The following is a 26,260-nucleotide window of genomic DNA, read 5'->3' as shown; positions in this document are numbered from 1 at the left end:
GACATTTTGGGGGTCCCTGGATAAATCTGGGGACATTTTGGGGGTCCCAGGAACATTTTGGGGGTCCTGGAATATTTTGGGGGGGGTCCTGGGCACATTTTGGGAGGGTTTGGGACATTTGGGGATATTTTTGGGGGGATTTTGGGGATAATTTGGGGACATTTTGGGGGATTTTGGGGTCCCCCCCCTCCAGAAATTCCCATTCCAGAGAAATTTGGGATCGATTTTCAGGAAAAATCCCCAAAATTCCCCATTTTTTGGCAATTCCCTTTGGTTTTTGGGGCGAAAAAAGGAGATTTCGGTTAAAACCAAAAATGGGGGAATCGATTCAAAATCCCGGCTCTGAATCCCAAAGAATTCCTGGGATTTTTTGGGGAATTCTGTAGGAAAAATCAGGGAAAATCACAAGGTGGAGCCTCTGAATTTTGCTGGAAAAGGGAAATTTTGGGGGAAAAAATTGGGAATTTCTCCCAGAAATCTCCCTTGGAATAGGATCATCCCTAAAAATCCCATTCCAGCCCCAAATCCTCACCGGGAACGAGGAAAAGGAAAATTAAAGGGAAAAAATTCCAATTTTTTTTGGAAAAATCTTCCCTAAAATGGTGAAATTTTAGAAAAAAAAAATGAAGGAAATCCCTGGGAATTTTCCCAAATTTCCAACTTTTTATTTTTCCCATTTTTGGGGCTTTTTTTTCCCTGAAACTGCCCCAAATCCCAGCAGAGAATTCCTCAGGGATGGGAAAATTTGGGAATTTCTCCTCTTTTGTGGTTTCTTCATCCTGGAAGGATGGAAAAAAAAAATAAAATCAGGAAAAAATCCTGGAAAAATAAGATTCATTTTCATCAATTTCCCAGGAATTCTCCCCAAAATCCCAATTCCAGCTTGGAAAAATCCTGGAAAAATCCAAATTTCCTGGATCAAATCCTCACCTTTTCCTGGAATTCTCAGGGGTTTTCCACATTTTTCTCTTCCTCCTTTTCCGGGATTTTTTCCTCTTTTTCTGGAATTTTCTCCTCCTTTTCCGGGATTTTTTCTTGGATTTTTTCCTCTTTTTCTGGGATTTTTTCCAGAATTTTTTCCTCTTTTTCCGGGTTTTTTTCTGGGGTTTTTTCCTCTTCTTCCACGATTTTTTCCGGAATTTTTTCCTCTTTTTCCGGGATTTTCTCTGGAATTTTTTCCGGGATTTTTTCCTCCTCTTCCCCCTCCCCTCCCTCAGTTTGGTTTTGGGTGGAAATCCCGAATTCCTGGGATTTTTCCGTCGGATTTTCCGTCGGATTTTCCCGGGGCTTTTCGGGAATTTCGGGATTTTCGGGAATTTCCGGCTCCTCCAGGAACGGCGGCACCAGGAGGGGCCTGGGGGGCTCCAGGAATTCCTGGGCTCCGGGGCAATCTCCGGGAATTTCGGCGTTTTCCGGGAGTTTTTCCGGGGTTTTTTCCGGGATTTCCTCCGGCGTTTCCGTGGGGTCGGGGTTTTCCCGGGATTCCCCCGGCGGCGGCTCCGGGGGCTCCTCCCGGAAGGGATCCTCACCCTGGAGGGAAAAACGGGAAAAACACGGAAAATTGGGAAAAATTGTGGGGAAAAAAACAGGGGAATTGGGGGAAAAACCCAGGAAAATTGGGAAAAATTGTGGGGAAAAAAACAGGGAAATTGGGGAGAAAAACACGGAAAATTGGGAAAAATTGTGGGGAAAAAAACAGGGAAATTGGGGAGAAAAACATGGAAAATAGGGAAAAATTGTGGGGAAAAAAACAGGGAAATTGGGGAGAAAAACATGGAAAATTGGGAAAAATTGTGGGGAAAAAAACAGGGAAATTGGGGAAGAAAACATGGAAAATTGGGAAAAATTGTGGGGAAAAAAACAGGGAAATTGGGGGAAAAACCCAGGAAAATTGGGAAAAATTGTGGGGAAAAAAACAGGGAAATTGGGGGAAAAACCCAGGAAAATTGAGGAAAACCAGGAAAATTGGGGAGAAAAACAGGGAAATTGAAAAACATGGAAATTTGGGGGAAACAGGGAAAATTGAGAGGAAAAACATGGAAAATTGAGGGGGAAAACATGGAAAATTGGGGAGAAACAGGGGAAATTGGGGAGAAAACTGGGGAAAAACAGGGAAAATCGGGAAAAAAGGAAAATTGGTGGAAATTGGAAAAAAAGGGAAAATGGGAGGAAAAACCAGGGAAATTGGGGGAAAAAAACCCAGAAAAATTGGGGAGAAAAACATGGAAAATTGGGGGGGAAATAATATGGAAAATTGGGGAAAACCATGGAAAATTGAGGGAAAATTGGGGAGAAACTGGGATAATTGGGAAAAACATGGAAAATTGGGGAAAAACAGGGAAAATTGGGGAGAAAAACATGGAAAATTGGGGAAAAACAGGGAAAATTGGGGAGAAAAACATGGAAAATTGGGGAAAAACAGGGAAAATTGGGGAGAAAAACATGGAAAATTGGGGAATTCCTCGATAATGGGAATTGCTGGCCTGGGATAATGGGAATTTCTGGGATAACGGGAACGATCCCGGACCGGGATAACGGGAACGATCCCGGACCGGGATAACGGGAACGATCCCAAACTGGGATAACGGGAATTTCTGGGATAACGGGAATTTCTGGGATAATGGGAATGATCCCATCCCACACCGTCAATTCCAGGCTCAACATCCCCACTTTTCCTGGATCCAAATCTGGTTTTTTTGGGATCCAAATCCCTGATTTTCCTGGATCCAAATCCCTGATTTTCCTGGATCCAAAACTGGTTTTTTGGGATCCAAATCCCTGATTTTCCTGGATCCAAATCCCTGATTTTCCTGGATCCAAATCTGTTTTTTTGGGATCCAAATCCCTGATTTTCCTGGATCCAAATCCCTGATTTTCCTGGATCCAAATCCATGATTTTCCTGGATCCAAGCCCCCTCTTTTGGGATGCCGAGTTCCTCTTCTTGGCAGAGTCCGTCTTCCCAGGATCCAAAATCCCGGTTTTTGGGATCCAAAATCCCGGTTTTTGGGATCCAAAAGCCCGTTTTTTTGGGATCCTCCGTCCCTCTTCTTGGGCTCCAAATCCCGTTTTCCCCGAGGATCCAAAGTCCTTTTTCTGGGATGCAAATCCCATTTTTTGGGATCCAAAATCCCATTTTTCCCTGGACTCCAGGTCCGTCTTCCCAGGATCCAAAATCCTTTTTCCTTGGACTCCGAAGTCCCTTTTTTTTGGGATCCAAGTCCCGTTTTTTGGGATGCAAATCCCATTTTTCCCAGGATCCAACATACCTCCTTTTCCCGGGATCCAGCGTCCTTTTTTTGGGATCCACCATCTCTCTTCTCGGGATCCAAAATCTTTTTCTGGGATTGAAATCCCAATTTTTGGGATCCAAATCCCGTTTTTCCTGGGATCCAAATCCCGTTTTTCCTGGGATCCAAACTTCTTGTTTTGGGATCCAAATCCCTTCTTTTCCCAGGACTCCAGGTCCCTTTTTCCTGGGATCCAAATCCCATTTTTTGGGATCCAAAATCCCATTTTTCCCTGGACTCCAGGTCCGTCTTCCCAGGATCCAAAATCCTTCTTCCTTGGACTCCAAAGTCCCTTTTTTTTGGGATCCAAATCCCGTTTTTTGGGATCCAAATCCCATTTTTTCCCCAGGATCCCAAGTCCTTTTTTTGGGATCCAAATCCCATTTTCCCCAGGATGCAAAGTCCCATTTTTGGGATGCAAATCCCGTTTTTTGGGATGCAAATCCCGTTTTTTGGGATGCAAATCCCGTTTTTCCCAGGTTCCAACATACCTCCTTTTCCCGGGATCCAGCGTCCGTTTTTTGGGATCCAAAATCCTTTTTTGGGATCCAGCATCTCTCTTCTCGGGATCCAAAGTCTCTCTTCTCGGGATCCAAATCCCATTTTTTGGGATCCAAATCCCATTTTTTGGGATCCAAATCCCGTTTTTCCTGGGATCCAAACTTCTTGTTTTGGGATCCAAATCCCTTCTTTTCCCGGGACTCCAGGTCCCTTTTTCTGGGATCCAAATCCCATTTTTTGGGATCCAAATCCCATTTTTTGGGATCCAAATCCCGTTTTTCCCTGGACCCGAGGTCCATCTTCCCAGGATCCAAAATATTTTTGGGATCCGAATCCCATTTTTTCCCCAGGATCCAAAGTCCTTTTTTTGGGATCCAAATCCCATTTTCCCCCGGACTCAACGTCCTTTTTCGGGATCCAGGCTCGCTCTTCCTGGGATCCAAATCCCTTTTTCCAGGATCCAAAATCCTTTGTCCTTGGACTCCAAAGTCATTTTTTTTGGGATCAAAATCCCATTTTTCCCCAGGACCCAAAGTCATTTTTTTTGGGATCTAAATCCCATTTTTCCCTGGACCCAAATCCCATTTTTTGGGATGCAAATCCCATTTTCCCCAGGACTCCAGGTCCGTCTTCCCAGGATCCAAAATCCTTTTTCCTTGGACTCGTTCCCGGGATCCGGCGTCCCTTTTCCCAGGATTTCGGGTCACTTTTCCTGGGATCCAAATCCCATTTTTTGGGATCCAAAGTCCCTCTTCTTGGGATCCAAATCCCATTTTTTGGGATCCAAATCCCGTTTTTCCCAGGACTCCAGGTCTGTTTTCCTGGGATGCAAAATCCCATTTTTCCCCAGGATCCAAAGTCCTTTTTTTGGGATCCAAATCCCATTTTTCCCCAGGATCCAAAGTCCTTTCTTTGGGATGTAAATCCCATTTTTCCCTGGACATGAGGTCCATCTTCCCAGGATGCAAATCCGATTTTTGGGATGCCAAATCCCATTTTTCCCAGGATCCAAAGTCCTTTTTTTGGGATCCAAATCCCATTTTTCCCAGGACCCAAAGTCCCTTTTTTTGGGATCCAAATCCCATTTTTTGGGATCCAAAGTCCCTTTTTTTGGGATCCAAATCCCATTTTTCCCAGGACTCAACGTCCTTCTCTTCCTGCAATCCGTGTCCCTTTTCCTGGAATTTTCCCAGGATCCAAATTCCGTTTATAATTAGGATCCAAAATCCCTTTTTTTTTTGGGATCCAAAATCCCTTTTTTTTTTTGGGATCCAAAATCCCTTTTTTCCCTGGGACTCCAGGTCCCTCTTCCTTTTTCCTGGGATCTAAATCCCATTTTTTGGGATCCAAAATCCCATTTTTCCCTGGACCTGAGGTCCATCTTCCCGGGATGCAAATTTTCATTTTTCGGGATGCAAATCCCATTTTTCGGGATCCAAACTCCCTCCTTTTCCCAGGACTCCAGGTCCGTCTTCCCCGGATCCAAAGTTCATCTTTGGGGATCCAAATTCCCGTTTTTTGGGATCCAAATTCCCATTTTTTGGGATCTGAGTTCCCGTTTTTTGGGATGTGAGTCCCCATTTTTTGGGATCCAAATTCCCGTTTTTCAGGATCCAAATTCCTGATTTTTGGGATCCAAATTCCCGTTTTTCAGGATCCAAAGTCCCATTTTTTCGGGATTCAAATTCCCGTTTCTCGGGATACAATTCCCGTTTTTCCCAGGACCCAGCAGGCAGAGGCAGCGTTTTTCCCACTTTTTTCCCTTTTTTTTCCCATCTTTTCCCGTTTTTCCAACTTTTCCCCAAATTTCCGGGACCGGGGAGGGAATTTTGGGATCTTGGAGCTTCTCCCGCCGGAATTCCCGGGAATCCTCCGGAGGCGCCTCCGTTCCTTCTCGTCCGCCCCGGCCGCGGATCCTGCCCGGAAAATTCCGGAAAATCCCGGAATTCCCGGCCCAGCCCCAAATTCCGGCGCTCCCAAGGGGAAAAAATTGGGATTTTGGGGGATTTTGGGGAGGTTTGGATTCCTGGGATTGGGATTTGGGCTGGGAATTCCCATTGGGATGGGGCTGGAGCTGCCCCGAAATTCCAAAAAATCTCAAATTCCCAAAATTCCAAAGAATTCCTGAACGGCAGCCGCGGCTCCAGGGGGGATTTGGGGGGAAATTCCAGGATTTGAGGGATTTTTGCTTCAATGCTGAGGAGATGAAGGGGAAAATTGGGAAAAAATTCCCAAAAAAAACCCCCGGGAATGCAAAAAACCACAGGAAAAGGTAAAATTAAAAAAAGCCAGAGATTGGATACAAAAATCCAGGATTTTTTGAGATACGAAAGAGGAGGAAAAATCAGGGAAAAATTCCCAAAAATTCTAAAAAATGAGGAAAAAATCCCAAGATTGGAAGAGAAAACCAGAAAAAAATGGGAAAAATGGGGATTTTGGGGGAATTTTTTTGGAATTTGGGGGATTTTTTGGGATGGAGCTCCGGGATTTCTGGGAATGGCTCCGGGGGAAAAATTTGGGTAAAATTCCCAAAAAACTCCCGGGAATGCCAAAGGAAATAAAAACTTTGAGAATTAAAGGGGAAAAAAAAAAAAAAAAAAAAAGGGAAAAAATCTGGGATTTTTTTGGGATTTGGATTTTGGGATGTTGGAATGCCAGGGACGAGGAAAAATTGGGAAAAAATTCCCGAAATCTGCCAAAACTACTGGAAAAAAGCAGAAAAAAACCCCAAACATGGGACAAAAAAACCCACCAAAAAATGGGGAAAATCCAAGATTTTGCTGGAGTTTTTGGGAATGCTGGAATCCCAAAGAGGTGAAAAAAAACCAGGAAAAAATTCCCAAAATATGCCAAAGCCAACAGAAAATAAAGAAAAAAAACCCCCGAAAATGGGACAAAAAAAGCCCAAAAAAAGGGAAAAACTGCGGAGTTTTGGGGGATTTTGGGGAATTTTTTGGGGATTTGTTGGGGATTTTTGGGAAGGGTCTGGGAGGTGGGAATTTTGGGAATTCTGGAATTCCGGGTACCTGCAGGTATTGCTCCAGCATCCTGACGATGTGTTTGTCCCAAAAATGGGATAAAAACCCCCAAAAATGGGGGAAAATTCCAGAATTTGCTGGAATTTTTTGATCCCAAAGAAGTGATAAAAAAAATGGGAAAAAATTCCCAAAATGTGCCAAAAAAGCAGGAAAAAAAACAGGAAAAAAACCGAGAATGGGACAAAAAGAAGAGAAATTGTGGATTTTTTGGGGGGATTTTTGGGGGATTTTTGGGGAATTTTTTGGGGATTTGTTGGGGATTTCTGGGAAGGGTCTGGGAGGTGGGAATTTTGGGAATTCTGGAATTCCGGGTACCTGCAGGTATCGCTCCAGCATCCGGACGATGTGTTTGTTGTTCAGGACGCTCTTGGCCACGTGCAGGCTCGTCTTCTTGAACTGCTCGGCCGCCAGCTGGAAAGGGAAAAACCCGGAATTCCGGGAATTCTGCAGGGGTTCGGGGGGAAAAGTCTGGAATTCCGGGAATTCTGCAGGGGTTCGGGGGGAAAAAATCCGGAATTCCGGGAATTCTGCAGGGGTTTGAGGGAAAAACCCGGAATTCCGGGAATTCTGCAGGGGTTTGAGGGGAAAACACGGAATTCCGGGAATTCTGCAGGGGTTCGGGGGGAAAAAATCCGGAATTCCGGGAATTCTGCAGGGGTTTGAGGGAAAAAATCCAGAATTACGGGAATTCTGCAGGGGTTCGGGGGGAAAACCCGGAATTCCGGGAGTTCTGCAGGGGTTTGAGGGGAAAACCCGGAATTCCGGGAATTCTGGAGGGGTTCGAGGGAAAAAATCCAGAATTACGGGAATTCTGCAGGGGTTCAAGGGAAAAACACGGAATTCTGGGAGTTCTGCAGGGGTTCGAGGGAAAAACCTGGAATTCCGGGAGTTCTGCAGGGGTTTGAGGGAAAAAAATCCAGAATTACGGGAATTCTGCAGGGGTTCAAGGGAAAAACCCGGAATTCTGGGAGTTCTGAAGGGGTTTGGGGGAAAACCCGGAATTCTGGGAGTTCTGCAGGGGTTCAAGGGAAAAAACCCGGAATTCCAGGAATTCTGCAGGGGTTCGGGAGGAAAACCCTGAATTCCGGCATAACTGGGGATAAATCCAGGATAAATCAGGGATAAATCTGGGATAAATCCGGGATAAATCCAGGATAAATCAGGGATAAATCTGGGATAAATCCGGGATAAATCAGGGATAAATCCGGGATAAATACAGGATAAATCCGGGATGGATGGGGCTAAATCAGGGATAAACCCGGGCTAAATCCGGGCTAAATCCGGGATAAATTTGGGATAAATCCGGGATAAATTTGGGATAAATCCGGGCTAAACCCGGGCCAAACCCAGCCTGTCACTCACCCTGCGGCTGCGGTTGTGCTAAACCCGGGATGGATGGGGATGGATGGGGATAAATGGGAATAAACCCGGGACAAAGGAGGATAAATCAGGGATAAATCCAGGATAAATTTGTGATAAATCCGGGCTAAATTTGGGATAAATCCAGGATAAATCCGGGATAGATCCAGCCTGTCACTCACCCTGCGGCTGCGGTTGTGCTAAACCCGGGATGAATGGGGATAAATCCAGGATAAACCCGGGATAAATTTGGGATAAATCCAGGCTAAATTTGGGATAAATCCAGGATAAATCCGGGATAAACCCAGCCCCACTCACCCTGCGGCTGCGGTTGTGCTAAACCCGGGATGGATGGGGAAAAATGGGAATAAACCCGGGATGGATGGGGATAAATCCAGGATTAATTTGGGATAAATCCAGGATAAATTTGGGATAAATCCAGGATAAATTTGGGATAAATCCAGGATAAATTTGGGATAAATCCAGGATAAATTTGGGATAAATCCAGGATAAATTTGGGATAAATCCAGGCTAAATCCAGGATAAATCCGGGATAAATCCGGGATAAACCCAGCCTGTCACTCACCCTGCGGCTGCGGTTGTGCTAAACCCGGGATGAATGGGGATAAATCCAGGATAAATTTGGGATAAATCCAGGCTAAATTTGGGATAAATCCGGGATAAATCCGGGATAAACCCAGCCTGTCACTCACCCTGCGGCTGCGGTTGTGCTAAACCCGGGATGGATGGGGATAAATCCAGGATAAACCCGGGATAAATTTGGGATAAATCCGGGATAAATTTGGGATAAATCCAGGATAAATTTGGGATAAATTTGGGATAAACCCAGCCTGTCACTCACCCTGCGGCTGCGGTTGTGCTAAACCCGGGATGAATGGGGATAAATGGGGATAAATGGGAATAAACCCGGGACAAAGGAGGATAAATCCAGGCTAAATTTGGGATAAATCCGGGATAAATCCGGGATAAACCCAGGCTGTCAGTCACCCTGCGGCTGCGGTTGTGCTAAACCCGGGATGGATGGGGATAAACCCGGGATGGATGGGAATAAACCCGGGATGGATGGGGATAAATCCGGGATAAATTTGGGATAAATCCGGGATAAATCCGGGATAAATCCGGGCTAAACCCAGCCCGTCACTCACCCTGCGGCTGCGGTTGTGCTAAACCCGGGATGAATGGGGATAAATGGGGATAAATGGGAATAAACCCGGGACAAAGGAGGATAAATCCAGGCTAAATTTGGGATAAATCCAGGATAAATTTGGGATAAACCCAGGCTGTCACTCACCCTGCGGCTGCGGTTGTGCTCGGCCGAGCGCAGGTGCCGCTGCAGCAGCGTCCCCTGCGCCGGGATCAGCATGTCGCAGGCCAGGCAGTGCGCCGCCTCGATCCGCTTGAAAAAGTGCTCCTGCCCGATCCCTAATTCCCAAAAATTCCCAACATTCCGTGAATTCCACAAATCCAGGGTGACAGGAATCAAACAGCCCCGGTCCCACCCCGAAATTCCCTTTTTCACAGAGAAAATCCAGCAAATTTTAACCCAAAAATGAGAATTGGCCCCAATCCCACTTGAAAAGTGCTCCTGCCCGATCCCTAATTCCCAAAAATTCCCAACATTCCGTGAATTCCACAAATCCAGGGTGACAGGAATCAAACAGCCCCGGTCCCACCCCGAAATTCCCTTTTTCAGTGAGAAAATCCAGTGGATTTTAACCCAAAAATGAGAATTTCCCTCAATCCCATTTGAAAAGTGCTCCTGCCCGATCCCTGGTCCCAAAAATTCCCAAAATTCCGTGAATTCCAGAAATCCAGGGTGACAGGAATCAAACAGCCCCGGTCCCACCCCGAAATTCCCTTTTTCAGAGAGAAAATCCAGCAAATTTTAACCCAAAAAATGAGAATTGGCCCCAATTCCCTTGAGGAAAAGCTCCTGAGCCAGCCCTGATCCCAAAATTCCGTAAAAATTCCTCAAAATTCTGGAAAAATTCTGGAAAAATTCTGGAAAAATTCCAAAAAATGCATGAATTTGGGTGAGGAGAAGTAGAACAGCCCCAAAGTTCCCTTTTCCAGAGAGAAAATCCAGCAAATTTTAACCCAAAAAAGGAGAATTTCCCTCAATTCCCTTGAGGAAAAGCTCCTGAACCAGCCCTGATCCCAAAATTCCCAAAAATGTAAAAAAAAAATTCCAAAAATTCCCAAAAATTCCATAGATTTGGGGCAGCAGGAGTCAAGCATTCCCAATCCCATCCCAAAATTCCTGGAATTCCTAGGAAATCCCAAATGTTAATCCTGGAAAATCCCAAAATTTCCCAACTAAGACCTGGAAAATCCCAAATAAAACCTCAAAAATTAAAACCAATCCCAAAAAAAAAAAAAAATATCCCAGGGAAAAAAAAAACCCAAACCAAGCCCAAAAAATTCCCAAATCAATCCGTAAAAACCCCAAATAATCCCAATAAAAATTCCCAAATAAACCCAGGAAATTTCCCAAATAAAACCTTGGAAAATCCCAAATAAAACCTCAAAAATTCCAAATAAAACCAGGAAAATTCCCAAATAATCCCAATAAAAAATCCCAAATAATCCCAGGAAAAAAATCCCAAAATCAATCTGAAAAAAATCCCAAATAAAATCTGGAAAATCCCAAATCAAGCCCCAAAAATTCCCCAATAAAATCTGGAAAATTCCCAAATAAACCCAGGAACAAACACCCAAACCAAGCCCCAAAAATTCCCAAATCCAGGAAAATCCCCGGTCAGAGCCCCGAGAATTCCCGGGAATCCCCGAAGTTCGGGATCAGGATTTGGGATTTGGGATTGAGACCAGGATTTGGGATCAGAATTTGGGATTTGGGGTGGGAATTCGGGATTTGGGATCAGGATTTGGGATCAGGGTGGGAACTTGGGATTTGGGGTGGGAATTTGGGATCAGGGTGGAAATTTGGGATTTGGGATCAGGGTTTGGGATCAGATTTTGGGATTTGGGATCAGGATTTGGGGTTTGGGATCAGGATTTGGGATTTGGGATGGGAATTTGGGATTTGGGATGAGGGTTTGGGGTGGGAATTTGGGATTTGGGGTGGGAATTTGGGATCAGGATTTGGGATCAGGATTTGGGATTTGGGATCAGGGTGGGAATTTGGGATTTAGGATGAGGATTTGGGGTGGGTGGGAATTTGGGATTTGGGATCAGATTTTGGGATTTGGGATCAGGATTTGGGATTTGGGATCAGGATTTGGGATTTGGGATCAGGATTTGGGATTTGGGATTTGGGGTTTGGGATCAGGATTTGGGATCAGGATTTGGGATCAGGGTGGGAATTTGGGATCAGGATTTGGGATTTGGGGATTTGGGATCAGGATTTGGGATTTGGGATTTGGGAATTTGGGATTTGGGGATTTGGGATCAGGATTTGGGATTTGGGATTTGGGATCAGGATTTGGGAATTTGGGATCAGGATTTGGGAATTTGGGATTTGGGGATTTGGGATCAGAATTTGGGATTTGGGATCAGGATTTGGGATTTGGGATTTGGGGATTTGGGATCAGGATTTGGGATCAGGGTGGGAATTTGGGATCAGGATTTGGGATTTGGGGATTTGGGATTTGGGGATTTGGGATCAGGATTTGGGATTTGGGATTTGGGATCAGGATTTGGGATTTGGGGATTTGGGATCAGGATTTGGGATTTGGGATTTGGGATCAGGATTTGGGATTTGGGGATTTGGGATCAGGATTTGGGATTTGGGGATTTGGGATCAGGATTTGGGAATTTGGGATTTGGGATCAGGATTTGGGATCAGAATTTGGGAATTTGGGAATTTGGGATCTGCACACCCCGGAAGGGATCCGGCCTCGCTCTGTTCCCGTCTCTCTCCGGCAGCTCCTGGCGGCGCCGCTCGATTTTCCGGTTCCGGTTCACGATGTACTCCTGGAAAAACGGGAATAAAAACGGGAATTCCGGGAATAAAAATGGGAATTCTGGGAATAAAATCTGGGAATTCCGGGAATAAAAATGGGAATTCCTGTTCACGATGGACTCCTGGAAAAACGGGAATAAAATCTGGGAATTCCGGGAATAAAACCTGGGATTCCTGTTCACGATGTACTCCTGGAAAAACGGGAATAAAATCTGGGAATTCCGGGAATAAAATCTGGGAATTCCTGTTCACGATGGACTCCTGGAAAAATGGGAATAAAAACGGGAATTCCGGGAATAAAATCTGGGAATTCCTGTTCACGATGGACTCCTGGAAAAACGGGAATAAAATCTGGGAATTCCGGGAATAAAATCTAGGAATTCCTGTTCACGATGGACTCCTGGAAAAACGGGAATAAAATCTGGGAATTCTGGGAATAAAAACGGGAATTCTGGGAATAAAACCTGGGAATTCCTGTTCACGATGGACTCCTGGAAAAACGGGAATAAAATCTGGGAATTCTGGGAATAAAAACGGGAATTCTGGGAATAAAACCTGGGAATTCCTGTTCACGATGTACTCCTGGAAAAACGGGAATAAAATCTGGGAATTCCGGGAATAAAAATGGGAATTCCGGGAATAAAATCTGGCAATTCCTGTTCACGATGTACTCCTGGAAAAACGGGAATAAAATCTGGGAATTCTGGGAATAAAATCTGGGAATTCCTGTTCACGATGGACTCCTGGAAAAGCGGGAATAAAACTGGGAATTCCGGGAATAAAATCTGGAATGAAACCCAGGATTCCTGTTCACGATGGACTCCTGGAAAAACGGGAATAAAAATGGGAATTCTGGGAATAAAAATGGGAATTCTGAGATAAAACCCAGGAATAAAACCTGGGATTCCTGTTCACGATGAACTCCTGGAAAAATGGGAATAAAAACAGGAATAAAAACGGGAATAAAAATGGGAATAAAAACGGGAATAAAAACGAGAATAAACAGGGAAAATCTGGGAATAAAATCTGAGATTCCGGTTCACGATGTAATCCTGGAAAAACGGGAATAAAAATGGGAATAAAACCTGGGAATTCTGGGGATAAAAGCAGGAAGCATCTGGAATTCTGGCACAAAACCACCAAGAAAATCCCAAATATCCAACTTGGAAAAATCCCAAGAAATTCCTGAAAAATAGGGAGAAAAAAAATCACAAAAAATTCAAAAAAAAATCCCAAAAAATTCAAATTTTTGCCTAAAAACACCCCAAAAAAATCCCAAAAAAAATCCCCAAAATTCCCAAATTTCCCCCGGGTCCGGAATTCCCTGGAAATCGGGGAATTTTGGGGCAGACCTGCAGGAACTGGACGGTTTTATCCAGGAGCTCGGTGCCGATGTAGCGCAGTGTGTCCCGGTGGGGCTGGAACAACCCCAAAAAACCCGGAAAAATCCCAAAAAACTCCCCAAAACTCCCTCCAAAAATCATGGAAAAATCTCCAAAAAATCCTGCAAAATGCTGGGAAAAAACAAAAAAAAATCCAAATAAAATCACAAAAAAAATCACAAAAAATTCAAATTTTTGCCTAAAACCACCCCGAAAAATCCCAAAAAAATCCCCCAAAATTCCCAAACTTCCCCCGGGGCCGGAATTCCCTGGAAATCGGGGAATTTTGGGGCAGACCTGCAGGAACTGGACGGTTTTATCCGGGAGCTTGGTGCCGATGTAGCGCAGCGTGTCCCGGTGGAATTTGCTCTCCAGGTGCCGCTGGATCTCCTCCTCCTCCAGGCTCCGGAATTTGCAGACGGAGCAGGCGAACTGGATCCTGGGAAAAGGGAATGCGGAAAATTCCCAAAAAAATCCACCAAAAATTCCCTCAAAATCCACCAAAAATTGCCAGAAAAATGCCCCAAAATTCCCAGAAAATCATCCAAAAATTCCCAGAAAATCCCAGAAAAAATTCCCTAAAATTTCCAGAAAATCCCCCAAAAAATTCCTGAAATTCCCAGAAAATCCCCAATATTCCTAAAAAAACCTCCCCAAAATTCACAGAAAAAAAGAATTCCCAGAAAAATTACCCCAAAATTTCCTGAAATTCCCAGAAAATCCCCAAAATCCCCATAAAAAAAAAAATTTGCAGAAAATTCCCCCAAAATTCCCAGAAAATTAAAAAAAAAATTGCCTTAAAAATTCCCCAAAAATTCCTGAAAATCCCCAATATTCCCAAAAAAACTTCCCAATATTCCCCAAAAAAAAAAATCCTAGAAAAATTCACCCAAAATTCCCAGAAATATTCCACCAAAATCCCCAGAAAATTCCCCAAAATTTCCCAAACAAATTCTCCCAGATTCCCAGAAAATCCACCAAAAAACTCCCAGCAAAATGCCCCAAATTTCCAGAAAATCACCAAAAAATTCCCCCAAATTCGCAGAAAATTAAATAAAAAATCCCAGAAAAATTCCCCGAAAATTCACAAAATTCCTGGGAAATTCCCTGAAAAATTCCCCAAAACCCCCCGAAAATCCCCAAAATTCTCTGAAAATCCCCAAAAATTCCCGAAATTCCCCAGAATTCCATAAAAATTCTGGAAATCCCGGCTTCCCACCTGTCCATGGCCCTGTCCCTCATCCGGTCCCTCCGGCGCTGCTTCTCCCGTTTCTTCCTCACCTCCTCGTCCTCCTCCGAGGATCCTGCGGGAAATTCGGGAATTCTGAGCCCCAAAAAATTCCCAACATTCCCACAGCCCAAACCCCCAATTCTTCCCACATTTTCTCACCTTTTTCCCAGATTTTCCCACTTTTTTCTGGGTTTTTCCCACTTTTTTTTCTATGTTTTTCCCTCAATTTTTCCCCCTTTTCACTCAATTTTTCCCATTTATTTTCCCCTTTTCCCATTTTTCCTCAATTTTCTGTAGATTTCTTTTTCCCATTTTTCCCCCAATTTCTAGCAATTTTTCCCACGGTTTTTCCCAGATATTCCCATTTTCCCGTTTTTCCCACATTTTCCCTCCTTTTCCCACTTTTTCCCTCCATTTTTCCCATTTGTTTTCCCTTTTCCTATTTTCCCTCAAATTTCCCTGGATTTCTGTTCTTTTTCCCATTTTTTCCCAAATTCCCCCAATTTTTCCCATGGATTTTCCCAGATATTCCCATTTCCCCCTTATTTTCCCCCATTTTTTTCTTGGATTCCCTTTATTTTTCCACTATTTCCGTGGTTTTTCCCAAATATTCCCATTTTCCACCATATTCCACTTTTTTTCCGTTTTTCCACCATTTTCCCCAGTTTTTCCCCTGCTTTTTCAAGTTTTATCCCAATTTTCTCTTGGAATTTTTTCCCTGCTTTTCCCATTTTTCCTGATATTCTCCATTTTCTCCTCTATTTTTCCCATTTTCCCCTGATTTTCCCTCTTTTTCTCCCATTTTCCCTCGATTTTCCCTCCTTTTCCCCATTTTCCCCGATTTTTCCCATTTTATTCCCTCACTTGTCCAATTTTCCCAAATTTTCCCTGTTTTTCCTGATTTTCCCCATTTTATTCCCTCACTTTTCCCATTTTTCCCCCAATTTTTCCATTTTTCTCCCATTCCCAGCAGCCTTTTCTTCCTTGGGATCATTTGGGATCCAACCCCAGAGAATTCCTCAGGAATTCCTTCCAAAAACCCCAAAATTCCTTAAAAAAACCCCAAAATTCCTTAAAAAAACTCCATAATTCCCTCAAAAATTATCAGGAAAAGCCAAAAAAAAGAGCTAGAAAATAAGGAAAAAATCCCTAACTTTGGGGTGGGAATTGGAATTTTCGGGAATTCCCATCCCAAATTCCCCAAAACCTGGGAAGAACCCTTGGAATTTTGGGATTTTCCCCCTTCCCGGCCACAAATTCCCAAAAAAAGCTGGAAAATCCCGGAATTCCGGGAATTTCCCCCCAGAATTCCGGGAATTCTCCTGGCAAAGGGAGCCTGGGGTCTCCTGGGGAAGCAAATCCGGGATCTCCTGGAAAAAAGAAGGAAAAGGAACCATTGGAGTCAATTTTCCTTGGAATTTCCTGGGGGATAAATGGAATTTGGGAATTTTCACCTCGTTTTGCATGGATATTCCCCAAAAATATATTTTTTATTTTTAGTGGAATTTTGAAGGCTGGAAAAGCCTCGAGGATTTGGGAATTCCAGCCCTGCCCTGCTCGGCCTCTCCCAGCCTTTTCCAGGTGGGAATTATTCCCAAAATTCCCAAATTTCTGATCCCACCTGGAAAATAAAAAACCCCAAATTTGGGATCCAGCCCCTCCAGGAGCCAAATCTGGGTGGAAATTCCCAATTTTTTTTTTTTTTTTGGGATGTTCCAGGCAGGGGAATCCACTTGGGAATTCCAAAGGGGGGGAAAATTCCATCAAATTTGTGATTTTTGGGATATTCCAAGGCAGAGAATTCCTCAAAAGCTGCTGCAGGGCTCTGAAATTCCCAGATTTTCCTGGATTTTGGGAATTCCTGGAATACTTACACCTTTGTCTGCCTCATCCAGGGATTTCTCCTCTCCTTCTCCTTCATCTCCTGCGGGAAAAATGGGAAAAATTAGGAAGAAAAGGGAAGAAATTGGGAAAAAAGAAGGAAATTCCAAGGAAATTTGGGGAAATTCCAGGGAAATCTGGGAAAATCCAGGGAAATATCCATGGAAAATCCAAAGAAAAAGGGTAAAAATGCAGGAAAAAAATGGTGGGAATCCATGGAAAAGGGGGGAAAACTACAAAAAATCCCAGGAAAAGGAGGGAATTCCCAGGAAAAGGTGGAAATTCCCAGTAAAAACTGGAAATACCTATGGAAAAGGGTGGAAATTATGGAAAAAATGTGGAATTCCCAGAAAAAGGCTAGAAATTCCCAGGAAAAGGATGGGAATTCCCAGGAAAAGGCTGGAATTCCCAGAAAAAGGCTGGAAATTCCCACAAAAAGACCAGAATTCCCAGGAAAAAGCATGGAAATTCCCAGGATAAAAGGCTGGAATTCCCAGGAAAGGCATTGAAATTCCCAGGAAAAGGCTGGAAATTCCCAGGAAAAGGCTGGAAATTCCCAGGGAAAAAAAATGCCAGATTTCCCAGGAAAAGGCAGAAATCCCCAAGGAAAAAAGGACACAATTCCCAAAAAAAGGCTGGAAACTCCCAGGAAAAGAGCAGAATTCCCAGGAAAATCCCAAACAAAGGCAGGAAATTCCCAGGAAAGGAGCAGAATTCCCAGGAAAATCCCAAACAAAGGCAGGAAATTCCCAGGAAAAGAGCAGAATTCCCAGGAAAATCCCAAACAAAGGCAGGAAATTCCCAGGAAAGGAGCAGAATTCCCAGGAGAAGGCACGGTACCGTGCTCGGAGTCGCTGTCGCTGCGGGGGTTTTTGGGATCGGCGTTCCCGGGCTCGTTCCCGGTGTCGTTCCCGGCGTTCCCGTTGTTATTCCCGTCGTTATTCCCGTCGTTATTCCCGTCGTTATTCCCGTCGTTATTCCCGTCGTTATTCCCGTCGTTATTCCCATCGCGTTTCCGCTTGCGGGGCCCCTCGGGCTCCCAGCGCCCCCCGGGGCGAGCGCGGAGCCCCCGGCGCCGGCCCTGGAAAAGGGGGAAAAATGGGATCAAGTGGAGGGAAAAGGGGGAAAAGTTATGGGAAAGGGGGGAAAAATGGGATAAAGTGGAGGAAAAGGGGGAATAATCATGGGAAAGGGGGAAAAATGGGATCAAGTGGAGGGAAAAGGGGGAAAAATCATGGGAAAGGGGGGAAAAATGGGATAAAGTGGAGGGAAAAGGGGGAAACATTATGGGAAAGGGGGAAAAATGGGATAAAGTGGAGGGAAAAGGGAGAAAAATTATGGGAAAGGGGGAAAAATGGGATCAAGTGGAGGAAAAGGGGGAATAATCATGGGAAAGGGGGGAAAAATGGGATCAAGTGGAGGGAAAAGGGGGAAAAATCATGGGAAAGGGGGGAAAAATGGGATCAAGTGGAGGGAAAAGGGGGAAAAATGGGATAAAGTGGAGGGAAAAGGGGGAAAAATCATGGGAAAGGGGGGAAAAATGGGATCAAGTGGAGGGAAAGGGGGGAAAAATGGGATAAAGTGGAGGGAAAAGGGGGAAAATTATGGGAAAGGGGGAAAAATGGGATCAAGTGGAGGGAAAGGGGGAAAAATGGGATAAAGTGGAGGGAAAAGGGGGAAAAATCATGGGAAAGGGGGAAAAATGGGATAAAGTGGAGGGAAAAGGGGGAAAAATGGGATAAAGTGGAGGGAAAAGGGGGAAAAATCATGGGAAAGGGGGAAAAATGGGATCAAGTGGAGGGAAAAGGGGGAAAATGGGATAAAGTGGAGGGAAAAGGGGGAAAAATCATGGGAAAGGGGGAAAAATGGGATCAAGTGGAGGGAAAAGGGGGAAAATGGGATAAAGTGGAGGGAAAAGGGGGAAACATTATGGGAAAGGGGGAAAAATGGGATCAAGTGGAGGGAAAAGCGGGAAAAATTATGGGAAAGGGGGAAAAATGGGATCAAGTGGAGGGAAAAGGGGGAAAAATCATGGGAAAGAGGGAAAAATGGGATCAAGTGGAGGGAAAGGGGGAAAAATGGGATCAAGTGGAGGGAAAAGGGGGAAAAATCATGGGAAAGGGGGAAAAATGGGATCAAGTGGAGGGAAAAGGGGGAAAAATTATGGGAAAGGGGGAAAAATGGGATCAAGTGGAGGGAAAAGGGGGAAAAATTATGGGAAAGGGGGAAAAATGGGATCAAGTGGAGGGAAAGGGGGTACAATCATGGGAAAGGTGGGGAAAGGGGGAAAAATGGGATAAGGGGGGGAAGAACTGGGAAAAGGGGGGAAAATGGGAAAAAATAGGGGAAAAGTGGGAAAAAGTGGGTAAGATGTGGGGGAAGAGTGGAAAAAGGGGGGGAAAGGAGAAAGTGGAGAAAAAGTGGGAAGAAGTGGGAAAAATTGGAAAAAAATTGGGGAAAAGGAGGGGAAATTAAGAAAAAGTAGGAAAAAGGTGGGGGGAAAGGGGAAAAGTGGGGAAAAGGTGGAAAGAATTGGGAAAAAAAGTGTGAGAAAGTGGGAAAAATGGGAAAATTGGAGGGAAAATGGGAAAAAGAAAAAAAATTGGGGGAAAGTGGGAAGTAGTGGGAAAGAGAAGTGGGAAAAAAGTGGGAAAAAGGAAAAAAGTGGTGCAATAGTGGGAAGAACTGGGAAAAGTGGGAAAATTGGAGGGAAAATGGGAAGAAGAAGGAAAAAATGGGGAAAAGTGAGAAGAAGTGGGAAAGAATAGGGAAAAGTGGGAAAGAGTAGGGAAAAGAAGGAAATAATTGAGGCAAAACTGGGAAGAAGTAGGAAAAGTGGGAAAAACTGGAGGGAAAGTGGGAAAAAGAAGGAAAAATCTGCGGGAAAAGTGCGAAAATTGGAGGGAAAATGGGAAGAAAAAGGAAAAAGCTGGGGGAAAAGTGGGAAGAAGTGGGAAAATTGGAGGGAAAATGGGAATAAGAAGGAAAAAGCTGGGGGAAAAGTGGAAGAAGTGGGAAAATTGGAAGGAAAATGGGAATAAGAAGGAAAGAGCTGGAGGAAGAGTGGGAAGAAGGAGGAAAAAGGTGGGAAAACCCGAGGAAAAGCGGGAATCTGTGGCAGCACTCACCGGGTGCAGGCCGTTCCAGGGCAGGGCTCCCATCCTCTCCTTCCTCCTCATGCCGAAGGGGCCGCGGCTCATTCCCGGCATTCCCAGATCCCCCGGGAAATCGGGATAATCGCCGGGATAGTCGGGATAATCGCCGGGGTAATCGCCGGGGTAATCGGGGTAATCGCCGGGATAATCGCCGGGATAATCGCCGGGATAATCGGCGGGATAATCGGGATAATCGGGATATTCCAGGGCCCGGGAGAAGAGCGAGGGCAGCCCGCGGCGGCTCCCCGGGAACGGGAAGGGCTCGGCCCAGCGGGAGCCGCCCGGGAAGGGCTCCGGGAGGCGCCGGCCCCGCGCCGCGCCCCGGCGGGCACCGGCACCGGCACCGGCACCGGCACCGGCACCGGCACCGGCACCGGGAGCGGCCGGCCGGAACGGAGAGCCCCGGGAGTCAGCCCGCGACGGGAACGACGAGAAGGAGGAGAAGCGGAACGAGCTGGAAAAGAAATGAAATCGGGGTGAGGGATGGGATTCCGGATTTATATTGGGATTCCTGATTTATACTGGAAAATCGGGAATGAAATCGGGGTGAGGGATGGGATTCCCGATTTATATTGGAAAATCGGGAATGAAATCGGGGTTAGGGATGGGAATAGGGGGTGGAAAATCGGGATTAGGGATGGGATTCCTTTCTTATCTTAGAAAAATCGGGAATAAAATCAGGATTAGGGATGGGAATGGGGGCAGAAAAATCAGGATTAGGGAATGGGAATGGTGGGGGAAAATTGGGATTAGGGATGGGAACGGGATCAGAAAAATCAGGATTAGGGATGGGAATGAGGGGCAAGAAAATCAGGAATAAAATCAGAATTAGGGATGGGAATGGGGGCAGAAAAATCAGGATTAGGGATGGGAATGGGAATGGGAGCAGAAAAATCGGGATTAGGGATGGGATTCCTTTTTATCTTGGAAAAACAGGAATAAAAATTGGGATTTTTGGGACAAACCATAAAAGAAGCTATCCCAAATTCCGGAAATGAGTGAGAAAAATGGGATTTTGGGATCATTTGGATTTTTTGGGATCCGGTGCCCACCTCTGGTGCTGCCCCTTGGCCAGCAGCTCCTGGCACTGCCTGAGCTTGGCCACTTTAAAACCCTCTCCCATTCCCAAAATTGCCTGAAATTCCCAAAAATTCCCTAAAAACCCATGAACTTTCTCAGAAAAAACCTAACATTTGAGACTGAATCTTCCTGTCCCATCCCCCAAATTCCCTAAATTCCCAAAAATTATGTAAAAGCCTGGGAATTTTCCCAGAAAAACACTAAAATTTGAGACTCAATCTTCCTGTCCCATCCCCCAAATTCCCTAAATTCCCAAAAATTATGTAAAAGCCTGGGAATTTTCCCAGAAAAACACTAAAATTTGAGACTCAATTTTCCTGTCCCATCCCCAAAATTCCCTAAATTCCTAGAAAAACCCTAAAATTTGAGATTCAACCTTCCCGAAACGCTGAAATCCCTGGGAAAACAATGGGAATTTTGGGCCAAAATGGCCAAAACAACCAAAAAATGACGCGGAATTCCAGAAATGAGTGGGAAAAAAGGGATTTTGGGATGGTTTGGGCTCCGGGCTGACCTGTGCTGCTGCCGGCGCTGCCCTCCTTGGCCAGCAGCTCCTGGCACCTCCTGGCATTGGCCATCTTTAAAACCCTCTCCCATTCCCAAAATTCCCTAAAATTCCCTGAAATCCCCTGAAGAACCTGGGAAATGCCCTGAAATTCCCTTAAAAACCTGGGAAATGCCCAAAAATTCCCTGAAAAACCTGAGAATTTTTCCAGAAGAAACCCAAAAATTTGAGGTTCAGCCTTCCTTAACAACTCCAGTTGTGGAAAACGACCGGAATTTTGAGCTAAGACCCCAAAACCACCCAAACCCCACGCCCAAATTCCGGAAATGAGTGGGAAACTGGGATTTTGGGATGGTTTGGGATCCAGGCTGACCTGTGCTGCTGCTCGGGGCCCTCACTGCCCTCCTTGGCCAGCAGGTCCAGGCGCTGGTTGATCTTGGCAATCAGCGAGTCGGGGCTGGAGCCCGGCGGCTCGGCCGGGCCCGAGGATCCGGCGGATCCCGAGCCGAAGGTGGATCCCGATCCCGAGGCAAAGGTGGATCCCGATCCCGAGGCAAAGGTGGAGCCCGATCCCGAGGCAAAGGTGGAGCCCGATCCTGAGCCAAAAGTGGATCCTGACCCTGAGCCAAAAGCGGTTCCTGATCCTGATGCAAAGGTGGATCCGGCAGATCCTGAGCCAAAGGCGGTCCCGGATCCCGATCCAAAAGCGGTTCCTGATCCTGATCCAAAGGTGGATCCTGCAGATCCCCCTCCGAAGGCGGTCCCGGATCCCGATCCGAAGGTGGATCCTGATCCAAAGGAGGTCCCAGATCCTGATCCAAAGGTAGATCCTGACCCAAAGGTGGATCCAGCAGATCCCGACCCGAAGGCAGCTCCAGATCCTGAGCCGAACGCCGATCCGGATCCGAAGGAGGTCCCGGATCCTGAGCCAAAGGCGGACCCAGCGGATCCCGATCCGAAGGTGGATCCCGCTCCGAAGGCGGCTCCGGATCCCGCTCCGAAGGCGGCTCCGGCCGATCCCTCGCTGGATCCCAGCCCCAGCTCGGCCGCCTTGGGGGCGTCCCAGGAGCCGTAGGAGGCTCCCGTGGGGGCCGAGCTCTGCCCGGGGTAGAACTCATAACCCTCGTAGCCTGGGGGGGAAAGGGTTAATTAGTTAATTAATTACAGGGTCATTAAGGGGGGAATCGAAGAGTTACAGGGGTGGGAGCCCAGCAGGAAAAGCTCCGGGAGGATTCCAAAGGAAATGCCAAGGGGATTTGGGGGGTGTAGAACCGGTAACCCTCGTAGTCTGGCAAGGAAAGGCTTAATTAGTCAGATTAATTAATTAACTAGAAGGTCATTTAGAGAGTAATTAAAGAGTTACAGGGGTGGGAGCCCAGCAGGAAAAATCCCGGGGTGATTCCAAGGAAAAAAATTCCAAGGCAGTTTGGGGGATGTAGAACTCATAACCCTCACAGCCTGGGGGAAAAGGGTTAATTAGCTCATTAATGAATTAGCTCATTAGTTAATTAGTTAATTAATTAATTAGTAAGAAGGTCATTAAGGGGGGAATTGAAGAGTTACAGGGGTGGGAGCCCAGCAGTAAAAATCCCGGGGTCATTCCAAGGAAAAAAAATTCCAAGGGAGTTTGCGGGGTGTAGAATTGGTAACCCTCATAGACTGGAGGGAAAGGGTTAATCAGCTCATTAATTAATTAGTGACAAGGTCATTAAGGCAGGAATTGAAGAGTTACAGGGATGAGAGACCAGCAGGAAAAGCTCTGGGAAAATTCCAAGGAAAAAAAAAATTCCAAGGGAGATTGGGGGGTGTAGAACTCGTAACCCTCACAGCCTGGGGAGGAAAGGGTTAATTAGCTCATTAATTAATTAGGGGATCATTAAGAGAGTAATTGAAGAGTTCCAGGGGTGGGAATCCAGCAGGAAAAGCTCTGGGAGGATTCCAAAGGAATCCAAAGGGTTTTGGGTTTTGGGAATTTTGGCTCTTTGCAGCCTGGGGAGTAATTAATTATTTGGTTAATTAGGGAGAAATTAAAGGATTAATTAAAGAGTTACAGGGTGGGAGCGCAGCAGGAAAAGCCATGAAGAATAAAGGGAGAGGGAAAAGGAGAGGAAAAGTGGAGAGGGAAGAGGAATAAAGAGAAGGAAAAGGAAAGAAAAATGGGAAAAAGAGAGGAAAAAATGGAGAAAAGAGAGGGGGGAAAAGGGAAAAAAACGGGAAAAGGGAGGAAAAGGATGGAAAAATGGGGGGGAGGGAAAAAAGGAAAGAAAAGGTGGAAAAAGGGAAGAAAAATGGGAAAAAGAGAAGGAAAATGAAAGGAAGGAGAGGAAAAAGAAAAATTTGGGAAAGGGCGGGAAAATTTGGGAAAAAGGAAGAAAAAAGTTGGAAAAAATGGGGGGAAAGAAAACGGGAAAAAAGGAGAAAAATGGGGAAAAAGAAGGAAGGAGGAAAAGGGAGGAAAAAATTGGAAAAAAGGAGGGAAAAAGTTGGAAAAAATGGGGGGGAAGAGAAATGGGAATAAAGGAGAAAAATGGGGGAAAAAGAAGGAAAATGCGAGGAAGGAAGGAAAAAGGAAAAATTTGGAAAAGAGGGAAAAAGGAGGGAAAAATGAGAGGAAGAAGAAAAAAAGTTGGAAAAAGTTGGGGGAAAAAGAAGAAAAGGGGGAAAAAGCAGGAAAAGAGGGAATTGGGAATTCCAAAATTCTCACCCACCTTGCCAGCTGCTCGTGTTTGTGCCATAGGAAGCTGGAAAAAAAAAGGAAAATTCAGGAATTTTTCATGGAAAAATGCTGAAGTTTGGGCTGAAATGTTTGGGGTTTCTGGGAAAATGAGGGGATTTGGGGATAAAACAGGAGGGATTTGGGATTTGGATGGAATTCTGGAGGTTTTTCCAGGAAAAAGCAGGAAAAGGGGTTTGGGGGGGATGCAGAGATTTTGGGAGTTGGGGATGGGAAGGGTGGGAAAAGGGGGGGGAAGGGAAAAACAGGGGAAAGGGTGGGAAAATGGGGAAAAATAGGGGGAAAAAGGTGGAAAAAATGGGGGAAATGGGGGGGAAATGGAAAAATAGAGGGGAAGAGGTTAGGAAATGGGGAAATGGGGAAAAAAGGAGGAAAAAGGGAAAAAAGCAGGAATATGGGATAAAGGGGGGAAAGTGGGAGAAATATGGGAGAATAATAGGAGAAAAAAGAATGAAAATGGGGAAAATGGGAGAAAAATGGGGAAAAAAGAAGAAAACTGGGGGGGAATGGAGAAAAAATGAAAAAATTGAGGAAATGAGAGAAAAATGGGGGTGAAAACAGGAGAAAAAAGGAACAAAATGGGAGAAAAATGGGGGAGGGGAAAGGTGAGAAAAAAGGGGAAAATGGGAGAAAAATTGGAGAAAAGGGGGAGAAAGATGAGGGGGAAAAGAGGAAAAATGGGAGGGGGGGAAATGAGAAATTGATGCAAAGTTGAGAACAGCTCACCCTGGGCGCTGGCGGCCCCGGTGCTCCAGGTGCCATATCCTGGGAAAAAGGAGAATTTGTCAGCAGGGAAGGGAAAATTCCCACTTTTCCTGAGCAAAATCCCAAATTCCAGGCCCAATCCTAAATACCAGCCCCAAAACCCAGCCCTGATCCCAAAATCCAGCCCAAATCCTAAATTGCAGCCCCAAAACCCAGCCCTGATCCCAAATCCCAGTCCCAAATTCTAGCCCTGATCCCAAAATCCAGCCCAAATCCTAAATTCCAGCCCTAATCCCAAACCCCAGCCCCAAAATCCAAAGTAAGCCTGGAAAAGAAGCCAAGCCTGGGCCTGATCCCTTTTTCCAGGCTGAGGTATCCGGGGGAAATTCCAGGGGGGATCATGAGGGGATCCAGGGGGATCCTGAGGGGGGATCCAAGGAAACTCCAGGGGGAATCCAGGGGAATTTCCAGGGGGGATTCTGAGAGAATCCAGGGAATTTCCAGGGCAGATCCTGAGGGAATCCAGGGAAATTTCCAGAGGGAATCCTGAGGGGATCTAAGGGAATTTCCAAGGGAGATCATGAGGGGGGATCCAAGGAAATTCCAGGGCGAATCCTGAGAGGATCCTGAGGAATTTCCAGGGGAATTTCCAGAGGGATCCAGGGGAATTCCCAGGGAGATCCTGGGGGTGATCCAATGGAACTTCCAGGGAGATCCTGAGGGGGAATCCAAGGAAATTCCAGGGGGAATCCTGAGGGAGATCCAAGGCGGGGACTCCAGGAGGATCCCCCTGAGGAGAAGACAGGGATCCCCTCAGGAGGGGGAGACGGGAACCCCTCAGGAGGGCACAGGGGACCCCCAAGGAAGGGGACATGGATCCCCCAGGTGCCGCCACAGTTGGGACGGGCCAGGACGAGGGAAACTGAGGCAGAGGCGGCGGGGGCGGGGCCGCGGCCGCCATTTTGTGTCGCCTTCAGAAATGGGCCCGGCGCCATTTCCGCCCCCCCCGTCCCCCTCAGGGCATGACCCCCCCACCAGCCCCCAGCAGCCAATCAGCGCCGCCCTGGCGGTGAGTGACGTGGCGCTCAGCCAATCAGCGCCGCCGCCGCCGCCTCACCGGGGGGGGGGGGGGGAGCGGGCAGTGCGCTTCCCGCTGTGGCGGAGCCCCCTCCGCCAGAACTCGCCGGTAACGGAGCCGGTGCTGAGGCAGCCACGGGAAGAGCCAGCACCACTCCGGGGGAGCGGCAGCACCGCGGGGCCGCCCCGCCCGGCACTTACCGCCGTATCCCGGCTCCATCGCCGCCGCCGCCGCCGCTTCACCGCCCGCCTCAGCCGCCTGCGCACGCGCGCCACCGCCCGCCTCTTGTTTGGCCCCGCCCACGCCACTCCTTATTGGTTGGTCTCTTCAACTGCGCGGCCCGCCCTCAGCTCCCATTGGTCCGAATGGTTCCCGCCCAT

The 26,260-nt window shown here is 46.3% G+C and overlaps 1 protein-coding gene across 6 annotated transcripts; it reads right to left on the bottom strand.

The window, feature by feature from the left end:
• Positions 1–643: 643 nt before the first annotated feature.
• On the bottom strand, positions 644–26,171 carry AKAP8 (A-kinase anchoring protein 8). 6 transcript variants are annotated; one of them, XM_085563196.1, is made up of 14 exons: positions 26,081–26,171; positions 24,824–24,862; positions 24,072–24,104; positions 21,737–22,493; positions 19,752–20,232; positions 17,464–17,704; positions 16,619–16,666; positions 14,731–14,815; positions 13,809–13,950; positions 12,047–12,140; positions 9,499–9,977; positions 7,143–7,238; positions 931–1,530; positions 644–779 (listed from the first exon to the last, which is right to left on the bottom strand). In XM_085563196.1, exons 1-13 carry the CDS (start codon positions 26,097–26,099, stop codon positions 946–948), a joined length of 3,099 nt encoding a protein of 1,032 aa, XP_085419322.1. In that variant the 5' UTR covers positions 26,100–26,171; the 3' UTR covers positions 644–779; positions 931–945. The 6 variants fall into 6 exon arrangements, with proteins under 6 accessions (XP_085419322.1, XP_085419325.1, XP_085419323.1 ...); XM_085563199.1 differs by having other exon boundaries at positions 9,499–9,629; XM_085563197.1 differs by lacking the exons at positions 644–779; positions 931–1,530 and adding an exon at positions 2,964–5,705.
• Positions 26,172–26,260: the final 89 nt, after the last annotated feature.

Source organism: Lonchura striata, chromosome 30 (genome assembly GCF_050655825.1).
Source record: "Lonchura striata isolate lonStrDom1 chromosome 30, ASM5065582v1, whole genome shotgun sequence".
NCBI lineage: Eukaryota > Metazoa > Chordata > Aves > Passeriformes > Estrildidae > Lonchura > Lonchura striata.
Note: the sequence above shows the minus strand (reverse complement) of the source record. Positions and strands in the feature narration are given on the sequence as shown.

Excerpts from the sequence above, each read along its gene's own strand:
- AKAP8 (XM_085563195.1), bottom strand. Across the intron at positions 24,105-24,823 it reads CGGGGCCGCCAGCGCCCAGG|CTTCCTATGGCACAAACACG; the intron begins GTGAGCTGTTCT and ends TTTTTTTTCCAG. Across the intron at positions 7,239-9,498 it reads AGCACAACCGCAGCCGCAGG|CTGGCGGCCGAGCAGTTCAA; the intron begins GTGAGTGACAGC and ends TTCCCTTTCCAG.